General features: G+C 54.4%; 1 protein-coding gene across 1 annotated transcript; it reads left to right on the forward strand.

The window, feature by feature from the left end:
* Positions 1-3,224: 3,224 nt before the first annotated feature.
* CPXM1 (carboxypeptidase X, M14 family member 1) lies at positions 3,225-9,873 on the forward strand. The gene is made up of 14 exons (XM_053574704.1): positions 3,225-3,505; positions 5,004-5,165; positions 5,338-5,447; positions 5,585-5,724; positions 5,829-5,919; positions 6,524-6,674; positions 6,771-6,862; positions 7,174-7,297; positions 7,382-7,578; positions 7,669-7,848; positions 7,934-8,231; positions 8,410-8,549; positions 9,328-9,430; positions 9,510-9,873. Exons 1-14 carry the CDS (start codon positions 3,334-3,336, stop codon positions 9,749-9,751), a joined length of 2,202 nt encoding a protein of 733 aa, XP_053430679.1. The 5' UTR covers positions 3,225-3,333; the 3' UTR covers positions 9,752-9,873.
* Positions 9,874-11,090: the final 1,217 nt, after the last annotated feature.

The raw sequence follows: 11,090 nt of genomic DNA on the forward strand, positions 1-11,090 counted from the left end.
ACTAGATCATCACCCAGGCTGGTCTCAAACTCCTGGGTCAATTGATCCTCCTGCCTCAGCCTCCTGAGTAGCTAGGACTGCCGGTGTGAGCTACTGTACCCAGTTTATATGGTTCCCATTCAAAATAAATTGTAGAAGTGGGATGTAAAATGAAATCTGTATGTCACCAAAGTCATCTATCTCTACCTGATCACACCAAGAAGCTGGCAAGAGATTCCTAGCCCATTCCTTAAACTAAAATCCCTTTGGGGAAGATGTCACCACCAAGTCTTGTTCAGTTGTGAGTTGCAACACACACTTATCCTAGACCATGAAAGATCTACCTGGCTCCTGGCTGTAGAGTTTTGGCTGTGCAGGTACCTGAATGCAAACCTGCCACTGTGCCCCTGGAGCCACCACCTCCAGATCCTGCTTTGGAGCTTTGAGCCTTTGTAGTCCAAGTTACCCAGTAGCAAGAACCAGAGATGCCAGCTGGGCCAGAATTGCAGAGGGGCCTGAGAAGGTGCTAAGGCACTCAGGAATAGAGGGTCAAGATGGGGCTCTAAGGGTTGCAACAGGGCAACAGGGCAGAGAGCAAAGGGCTGCAGAATGGTGGGAAGGGAAAGAAAGGGGCACTGGGGACACCAGAGATGGGAGCAACCTGCAGATCTGGCTCCTAAGAGGTTGATGGTAAGACAGCTGACCTACCCTAGTCTCTCAGGGAGCGGGTTCTTCACTTCATGGGCTGCCAACTCCTCTTCTGCAAACCTGGTGTGTTGGGCAGGGTCAGCTCCCCTTCAGCCATGCTTGGTCCCCTATAGCAGCGGTTCTCAACCTGTGGATTGCGGCCCCTTTGGGGGTCAAACGACCCTTTCACAGGGGTCACCTAAGATCATCCTGCATGTCAGATATTTACATTACGATTCATAACAGTAGGAAAATTATAGTTACAAAGTAGCAACGAAAATAATTTTATGGTTGGGGGTCACCACAACATGAGGAACTGTATTAAAGGGTCGTGGCATTAGGAAGGTTGAAAACCACTGCCCTGTAGCCCTGAATATATATTACACAAGTTCTTTAACAAGAATTAAAGTAGGGACCAGGCGCTGTTCTAGGCCTTGAGGTACAGCTGTGAACATTTGGGTGCAAAGCCTCTTCCAGAGGGGCACTTACCTCCTGCTGGTTGTAAGGGAGGCACTAAACAGTGGATGCATAACAAATAAAACAAGATAATTTCAGATATTGTTGAGTGCCTTGACAATAAAAGATGATAAAAGAAGGACAGTATACAGGGTGATAGAGCTAGTCAGAGTGGTAAGCCTTTGGAAGCAGTGACACTGAAATGAAATCTGAATGATGAGAATGCAAACTTGGTTCACAAGTGTAAAGGTGGGAAGGCCAGGAGGGGCTGGTGCCTTGGAAGAGCAGTGTGCCTGTAGGGATGGGAGCCAGGGACAGCGGAGGGGCAGGGAAAGGTGTGGGTAGGAAGAACTTGGTCTTGAAGGGCCGTGCGGGTGAGCCCACTGGGGACTTGAGCTAGGAGGAACTTGATATTTGGCTTCCATGAGAATAAAGACTTAGAGCAGATGGGAGCCTGGGGAGGGTGAGATGTCCTGTTCCTTGTGCCCCTGTACCACTTTTCACCCCTTCACACCCTGCTGCCAAACTTGGATGGGGGTGGGGGCCAGAGATTGGAAAGTGGCCAGACTCTGCTCTGGCAGGTGGCTGAGCAGCCCTTAAGACCTGTGGGGAGCCCAACCTCCTACCTTGGGAAAGTCAGCCTGCAGTGCTGCCCACCTGCCCCTGCCCTGTGCCCAGGAAGTACCCACTCTGTAGCGTCTCCCTTGAATTTTCTACCCTCCCCCATCACCCCGTGCCTGGTCCCAGGCACCTGGCAAGCTCACCACTCTATCTAAGCGCTCCAAGGCAGGATGGGGTTGCTGGGCCCTGTCCGGTTACTTGCCTTGCGAGCGCGAACCTGGCGCGAGTGGGGTGGACCAGATGTCTTAAGGAGCTCTAGGACTGCTGCCAAGGGGGTTATCCCTCCCAGTGGTGGGCCTTGGTCCCAGAGAGCGATGCAGTATTTCTTTCCAGGGTTCGTGTGAGGTTGGACCGCCAGAATGGTGCTGACTCGCTGCTTTTGGGTGATTTAAATTTTTTACAGATAGTGGCCCAGCAAAAAATATTTGCTCAGGGCTGTGCACTCCAGAGGATTCCTGGCTACCTCTGGGTATTGCTTCTTGTGGGGATGGCAGCGCCATCCTGGAGGGCTCCTTGCAAGGCCAAGTGCTGGCCAAAGGCACACAGTTGGACACGTTTTCTTCCTTTTCAGGAGGAGACCCAGGGGTAGAGGAGCCAAAGGGGACATTGGAGGGAGGATGGGAAGGGTCCAGTGCTCTGGCTCTGAAAGAGTCCCACAAATAGAGATCTAGGGCTGCTGGCTTCCCAGGGGAACCCGGGGGTGGGGGTGGGGCAAGGAGCTGGAGGGGGAGGGCGGCCCAAGTCAAGCCTCAGCCCCTCCATCCCTGGCCCCAGTCCGCTCCGGCTTCTCTCCTGGTGTTATGTAACCCCAGAACGTGGCAGGCTGAGAGCAGAGTCGCAGGGGAGGGAAGGGGGGGCGGGGGCGAGGCGGGGCCGGGTGATGGGGGTTGGGGTGGGAAGCGCCTTCTCTGGTTGGGCCCCTTGGGATGTCTTTCTGAAAGATTCTTGGAGAATCAGCCCTTTCCCCAACCTCCACCGGCGCCCTGTGCCCCGCCTCAGTTTCCCTTCACTTTCTCCTACTCCTGACCCACCGACCAGGCACTGGCTCTGGATGGCTTTCCCTCCCGGATTGTAGTTTCCTTCCAAAGTTCTCAGCTTGGCTACCCTGGCCGTCGGTTAGTCGCTCTGAGCCTCACTTGACCAGTCTGTAACATAGGTTTGATCGCGAGGCCACGTATAAAGCGTTTGGAATCATGCATGGTACAGAGTGGGTGCCCGCTGTGGGACGGTGCCTCGGGGACAAAGCTAATTGTGTAGCTTGGCAGACTGTAAAGGGCAGTGCACGAGGGAGGCTGGTTAGCTCGCGACAGCCCGGGCAGTTTCCCGGGGGCCGGGGTAGGGGGAGAGGTTCCGGAGACCTCGGGCGGCCCCTCGAGGGTCCGCCCCGTTTGCTCTGCCCGGGCCCTCCCCTCTCCTCCGAGGTTCGGGCCAGCGAGAGGGCTGTGGGCGGGCCGGAGGCTGCGAGGGGCGTGGGGCGACGGCGCGGGCGGGCAGGAAGGGGCGGGGGGCTGCACAGCGCCCGGCAGGAAGAGACGAACCCACCCGCAGCCGCTGGCCCCGCGCGTCCCCGCCGGCCTCCCGACCCCCACCATGTGGGGTCTTCTGTTCGTCCTGGCCGCCTTCGCGCCTGCCGTCGGTTTGGGTCTAGGGGCGCCCGGCGCCTCGCTGCTGGGCCTTTCTCCGCCCGACACCACCGAGGCTCTGGGCTCGACCCCCGCCCCGCGTAGCAGCCCGGCTCAGCTGCCCGTGGAGAGGGCGAACGGTGAGCTCCCCCGCCGCTTCTCAGGCAAGGGTTGCCCTGCTCCCCTGCTCCTGTGGCGACCCTCCCCAACATGCGCGCGCTCCACACATGCACGCGCGTGCCCTTACACATACACAAATACACACACACTCTCTCTGCCGGGCCCAATGGCTGCTGACTCAGCAGCCCCGATCCTGCCAGACTAGTCAGCAGTCCCGGGACAGGAGCCATAGGATGCTGCCTCTTCCAAGGCCAAAACTTGCCCTTTCCCAGATAAGGAAACTGAGGCCAGTGCCAGCAGGAGGGGGAAAGGAAGTGCAAAGACACCGAAATTGAAAGAGGCAGAGCAAGACTGTGAGGGCAAGAGACTGGGAGAAAGGACAGAAGGGGCAGAGGGACAGCGCTTTCACTGATGCTGGCGCTGGAGTTTCTCACACTTGGGAGCTGACACCCATCTGGCAAGCGGATGGCACCCAGGGGCTTCTAGAGGAGGGAAGTAGAACTGAGTGCAGAAGGGAACAACTGAAGAGAAGCAGGCGAGAAGGAAGCAGCGTGTGCAAAGGCACAGGGGCACGGACATAATGCACGCAGCCTGTTCTGAGGCCACTGTGCAGGTTGGGTAGGGAACTAGCACACCTGCTCTGTGCAAAGCCCTGTGCTAAAGGATGGACCCCCAGGCAGGCCAGCCCTAGAAAACCTCAGCACCCAGGGAAACGTGGATTTGAGGACAGGACATCTCAGCCCAGAGGGCAGACACAACAGTAGAGTTGGCACAAGGCCACTGGGGGATGAGATCTAAGGAGGAAGAAATTCTCCTTGAAGGGAGTCAGGGATGAGATGCAAAACAATCAGAGGCAAAAACGTTCTGAGGTAGGCGGTGCCTGTAGCTCAGTGGGTAGGGCCCCAGCCACATACACCAAGGCTGGCGGGGTCGGACAGGGCCTGGGCCAGCTAAAACAATGACAACTGCAACAAAACAACAAAAAAATAGCCAGGTGTTGTGGCGGGCGCCTGTAGTCCCAGCTACTTGGGAGGCTGAGGCAAGAGAATCGCTTAAGTCCAAGAGTTGTAGGTTGCTGTGAGCTGTGATGCCATGGCACTCTACCCAGGGCGTAGCTTGAGACTGTCTTGGAAAAAAAAAAAAAAGTTCTGAGGTTGTAGATGGTATCATAGGACAGCTTGTTTAAAGTCTGTAAGTAAACAACGAAACTCAGCCCTTTGGAGCAACCATGCAGTTCCTAGTGGCTGGATGTAGCCCTCCATTGGGTTTGAGAGTAAGAGGTGAGGTTGGCCCAACTTGTGTCATGTTGGGAAGGAGAAGGAACCAGAAAAGTGGCTGGAGAGGTAGGTTGGGGTTAGAGGTTGAGGTTAGACTACAGGTCTTTTTATGCATGCTAAGGCTGTGAGGTACTTGCAGTATGGCCTGCTGTGGGCTCACATGCCTTTTTGGCCTGGCAGACCTTTCTGGGATTTCATGCCATTCTTCCCTTCCCCGGGGCTGTGCCTCCCTGGACCTCAGGAACATCAGAACAGCATGTCCGGATTCGAGTCATCAAGAAAAAAAAGGTTATTATGAAGAAGCGAAGGAAGCTGACTCGTCCTAGTTCTCTGGTGACTGCTAGGCCGGTGGTGACCACCAGCCCAGAAGAGACCCTCAACCTCACTGAAAAACAAGAGCCAGGTACTGCCTCTCCAGGAGCCCTGCCCAGGGGTACTGACCAATGCAGCTCTTGGCCTTGTGAGCCTGGGCATGCCCCCTGCCTGCCTAGCCCATGAGCAAGCTTAGACTCAGCTTCCTATCTGCCTGACTACCCTCCCTCTGGTTCTGTCTCACCACTCTGTCCTTGCCCCAGGCTGTCCCCCTTTGGGCCTGGAGTCCCTGCGAGTTTCAGATCACCAGCTAGAGGCATCCAGCAGCCAGTCCTTTGGTCTTGGACCACACCGAGGACGGCTCAACATCCAGGTCAGCAACCTTGCCTCAGTGCCCTGGTCTCAGAGCTAGACAAGGCAACCTCTGGGAGCTTATTCCCTGCCCCCTCCCTATCCTGACTCACCCTACTGTGTCCATCTGGGCCTGATTACCATGTCTTCTGTCCACAGTCAGGCCTGGAGGATGGTGATTTATATGATGGAGGCTGGTGTGCCGAGGAGCAGGACACTGAGCCATGGCTTCAGGTGGATGCTGGGCACCTCACCCGCTTCTCAGGTGTTGTTACACAGGGCAGGAACTCGGTCTGGAGGTGAGGCAGGCTAGCCCCAGGCTAGGAAGTCATGGGTGGGACACAGGAGAACTGGGATGGGAGTCCTGGGGGCACTGATGATCTCTCCCTGCCTGACCTGCCAGGTATGACTGGGTCACATCATACAAGGTCCAGTTCAGCAATGATGGTCGGACCTGGTGGGGGTGTAAGAACCACAGCAGTGAGATGGATGCGGTGAGTGGTCCCATTGTGTTGGGGGCCCTTTGTGCTGGGAGCTGGGCAGGCAGCCCACTGCAGGATGCTTGGCTAGGCTGAGGCTCCTCTGAGGACAAGGAACAGACGCCCACTTTGGCATCCTAGCAGAAAGAGAGTTGTTCTAGGATGGGTGGCATCCAGCCTGGGAGCCAGCTTGCTTTGAGACATACCCACATCCTCCCCAGATAGTGCCCCATGGGTAGGTACTGCTTCATGCTACACTTTCTTCTTGGCACACGCCTTTTGGCCATGGTCCTTCTCATGGTCCTTCTCCATCTCATTGACCCCTTTTTACAACAGGGTACAGAATGGGGTCCTGGCCAACTTTAGGATTGGTTGCCCCAGAGCCACATGGCCATATGAGTCTAACATGCTGTGACCAAGATGGAAAGCATGGCTGCTTAGGGCCACCCATTGGCAGGAGTCATGGGCAGAGGGTCTTTGTTGGATGCAGTATGCAGGTCCCAGCCGAGCCCACCAGGGTGTGTTACATACTGAGCTTGGAGGCCTGAGCTCCTTTCCTGGATCCTGGGCCAGGCTGCTGGGATTTGAGCAGCTCCAACAATAGACACCATGCCCCCAGGTATTTCCCGCCAATTCAGACCCAGAAACCCCAGTGCTGAACCTCTTGCCAGAGCCCCAGGTGGCCCGCTACATCCGCCTGCTGCCTCAGACCTGGCTTGAGGGAGGTGCACCTTGTCTCCGGGCCGAAATCCTGGCCTGCTCAGTCTCAGGTGGGTGAGCAAGTAAGGGTTGGAGGGCAGGACCTGGATACCAGGTATATCCTCTACTGTGGCCTCACCTTTTACCATCCACTCACCCTTTGCCAGATCCCAATAATCTATTATTCTCTGAGCCACCTGCGCTGGGATCTTCTGACCCTCTGGACTTTCAGCATCATGATTATAAGGCCATGAGGAAGGTCAGATACAACCTCTGTGACTTGGGAAGGAGGGCCCACCCATCTCAGGTTCCCTTTTGCTGTGACTGCCCTCATGCCCACCCTCCCCACTGTCTCAGCCTTCTCTGTTGAGTGCTAGTCTCTGCCCCAGTTTCCCTGTCACGGCACCTTCCCTGTCCTGCCTCTTCCTCTGGTCTGCCCCTGCACCATGTCATGGTGTCCCATCTGTGTGGCCCACCTCTGACTTTTGTAAGTCCTTCCATGGCCACACGTGGTCTGGCCCTGGTTGTGACCCTCTGGTGCCTCATGGCATGTTACACCCTACCCCCCAGCTGATGAAGCAGGTGAACGAGCAGTGCCCCAACATTACCCGCATCTACAGCATCGGGAAGAGTCACAAGGGCCTGAAGCTGTATGTGATGGAAATGTCAGATCAGCCTGGGGAGCATGAGCTGGGTACTGGCAGGGGGGGCTAGGGAGAGGTAGGCACAGGGCAGGGGTGTGGGTGGGAGCCAGCTCCGAGCCCCTGTGCATTCCCAGGAGAGCCTGAGGTGCGCTACGTGGCTGGCATGCATGGGAATGAAGCCCTGGGGCGGGAGTTGCTTCTGCTCCTGATGCAGTTCTTGTGCCATGAGTACCTGCGAGGGGACCCACGGGTGATCCGGCTGCTCACTGAGATGCGCATCCACCTGCTGCCCTCCATGAACCCTGATGGCTATGAGACTGCCTACCGCCGGGTAGGCTGCCTGGCACGGGGATCCCCTGTCCTGTCCTTCTGCACTGATGCTTGGAGCGTGCTTGGCTTGAATAATCCCCTTCTCTGGCAGGGCTCGGAGCTGGTGGGCTGGGCAGAGGGCCGCTGGAACCACCAGGGGATTGACCTTAACCATAATTTTGCTGACCTCAACACACAACTGTGGGAAGCAGAGGATGACGGGCTGGTGCCCCATACTGTTCCCAACCATCACCTGCCCCTGCCCACTTACTACATCCTACCCAATGCCACTGTGAGTATTTTGGGGACAGTGTTGGAATGCCACCTGGGGGGCCCTTGTCTCTATCTCCTGCCCCTCCTGACCTGCCCCTGTCCAGGTGGCTCCTGAAACTCGGGCAGTGATCCAGTGGATGAAGCGAATCCCTTTTGTGCTGAGTGCCAACCTCCATGGTGGTGAGCTCGTGGTATCCTACCCATTCGACATGACCCGGACCCCATGGGCTGCCCGAGAACTCACGCCCACACCAGACGATGATGTGTTTCGCTGGCTCAGCACTGTCTATGCTGGCACAAATCGGGCCATGCAGGACACAGACCGCCGACCCTGCCACAACCAGGACTTCTCTTTGCACGGCAACGTCATCAACGGGGCTGACTGGCACACAGTCCCTGGGAGTATGTGCCAGAGGGCGGAGTTAGGCCTGTTCCCATAGCCCCTGCCCCATAAGATCACTTGCTGTTAACGTGCAGTGCTGGCATCAGTTCCTACCCTAAAGTGTCTTCCCGTAGATGGCACCAGGGAGGTGGGACTCCATCTTGCTCCCTGAGGCTCCAGTGTCTTTGATATCCCTAGGCATGAATGACTTCAGCTACCTACACACCAACTGCTTTGAGGTCACTGTGGAGCTGTCCTGTGACAAATTCCCTCATCAGAACGAGCTGCCCCAGGAGTGGGAGAACAATAAAGATGCCCTCCTGACCTACCTAGAACAGGTAGGATTGAAATCCCCCGGGCCCCCAGACTGCCTGAATCACTACTGACCAGTCTGTTCTCCACGTAGCTTCTGGCTCATTCCAGGGGTTTTTCACAGGTCCAGCTGAACATTTAGACACACAAGATGCCATGGGCCACACTTGGCATCAGATTGTCTTGGAAGCATATAGGACAGGAAGCATATTTGCCAGAGTGTGGCATTAGACGATGTTAGAGCCAGTAGGAATAGCCCCCGTTGCAGGCTTGGGGGATAGGGAATCTGTGGCCTTGGGACCACATATAGCATTCCAGATCCATGAGTGTGACCTCTTGACTAAAGCAAAATTTTACAGAGCAAATCCTTGGGATCAGGAGAGCCACGTGTGGCCTTGAGGCTACATGTTCCACACCCCTGTGTGGTTCACAGCAGTGTCCCAGAGCTATTCTAAGGAGAGCTATACTCAGAAAATATTCTGGTATGGCAGAAGCTTCATATCCCTTGTAAAGGTTCCATAAGGATAGCTTACAAAAGCTTCTGCCAAAGACAAGCCCAATAACAAGTGTCACCAAACTTGGGGAAGTCCAAAGATATGCCTTTCTACCAGGTATTTATAGTTCTCTCAGTCCAGATGTAATTTATCAATCCAGGGATATTTTTAACCATAAGTATCATCACCCAGGAACATAGTAGACCTATCATCTTTATCAGGTGTGCGGTGGAACAGAGCTAGCAAGTTAACTGAAAGTCATGTGCTCACACAGCAAAGAAAGGGTGTTGATAACCTTTTCCCCACACAGGTGCGCATGGGCATTGCAGGAGTTGTACGGGACAAGGATACGGAGCTTGGGATTGCTGATGCTGTCATTGCTGTGGAAGGGATTAACCATGATGTCACAACTGGTGTGTGTGGTGGGGCTAGGGGGCTTGAGTTAAGGTGGCAAAGACCCTGGACCCTAATTTTGCCTTTTACTTCCCTCAGCATGGGGCGGGGATTACTGGCGCCTGCTGACCCCAGGGGACTATATGGTGACTGCTAGTGCTGAGGGCTACCATTCAGTGACACGGAGATGCCGGGTCACTTTTGAAGAGGGCCCTGTCCCCTGCAATTTTTTGCTTACCAAGACTCCTAAAGAGAGACTAAGAGAGCTGCTGGCAGCCGGAGCCAAGATACCCCCAGACCTTCGGAGGCGGCTGGAACGGCTGAGGGGACAGAGGAATTAATACCTGAGGTTGAAGAGCCTCAGAGCCTTGAACAGGCTGGACCTGTTCAGAACTGAAGGGGAAACCTAGGGAGGGAGGGGCAAAGTGGAGGAAGAGGTGCTCATTAAAGGTACCTGACACCTACCTTAGCTGGTCTGCCTGTTGTCTCTGTGTCTCAGGTCCTCTCCTTAGGGCAGGCCTCAGCCCATGTGTCAGTTGCTATTCTGTACACACTTGAACACTCTTATCCATTGACTTCTGGAGATATTGTGTGAAAAGAGGAGCCCACCTGGGCTCTTGAACTGAGGGATTGGCAGAACAGCTCATTTCTGCCTGTCAGCATCTGCCATGAGTACCATTACAGTGATGTCAGACATCTGCAAGCACCTGCCCAGGGTTCAGCATGTGAGGAATCAAGGATCAACAGTGCCCACACCCAGCCTCCTGGGGCTCCCAGTCAAGAGCAGGAACAACTCAATGCATTTGGAGGCCAAATACTGCGGGAACACAAATGAGTTACACCCATGCAGAATAGACACTTCAGGTCAGCAGAGACCACACAAGTAAAGGACTTGATAAGAGATGATGGCTCTGGGAGTTCAAATGGGAGGTGGGCCAGGTGCGGAGTGGGAACAGGGACAGCTCCAAGAAAGAGAACCAATGACAGATCAGCTAAGAGCATGTGAATTTGCTTCATTAGCTGTTCTCAGGGAGTGCTGGTAATTGGTAGGTTTTGATTAGTTTCTTTTAGACTGAAGGGGGAGTTGTATGTCAGTGTCTTGCCAGGTAAACAACCCATTGTAGCTAACTGAAGTGAAAAGAAGTTTGATGCTGAAAATTGGATATGAAGGTGTTGAAGAAGTAGATGAGAAAAATGGAGGAGGGAATTTTACCCAGCAATCAGGATAATACCCTTAGTCTGGAATTGATAAACCTGTATTTGCTGATGTTGGTGCTAGAGCCCACAATACCTGTGACTACCTGTAAGCCACCCATGATCACTTACAGTTACCTGCCATGGCTAGATCCAGAAATAAAATAATTTCTTCCTTTCTCTGACTTTCTAATCTCCAGCTTATAAAGTCTCCTGGAAAAAATCTAACTATAACCCAGCTGGCAAGGAAGCCTACCAAATGTAGGCTCCCAGCTACCCTACAATTCAGAGTTGAATTTCCAAAAGCAGGAATGAGGCTTATACTAATAGGCAAAATCTGGTATGGTAACATCATATAACTTCCATTATGTAAGTTCTGTATAGTACTTGGATCTTGCACTGTTTCTCCCTCATGCCTGTAATCTTAGTTAACCATCATGAGAGATTTAGTGCCACCTTTCCTTGCAACTTTTCGCCCCACATCCA

Source organism: Nycticebus coucang, chromosome 21 (genome assembly GCF_027406575.1).
Source record: "Nycticebus coucang isolate mNycCou1 chromosome 21, mNycCou1.pri, whole genome shotgun sequence".
Classification (NCBI taxonomy): domain Eukaryota; kingdom Metazoa; phylum Chordata; class Mammalia; order Primates; family Lorisidae; genus Nycticebus; species Nycticebus coucang.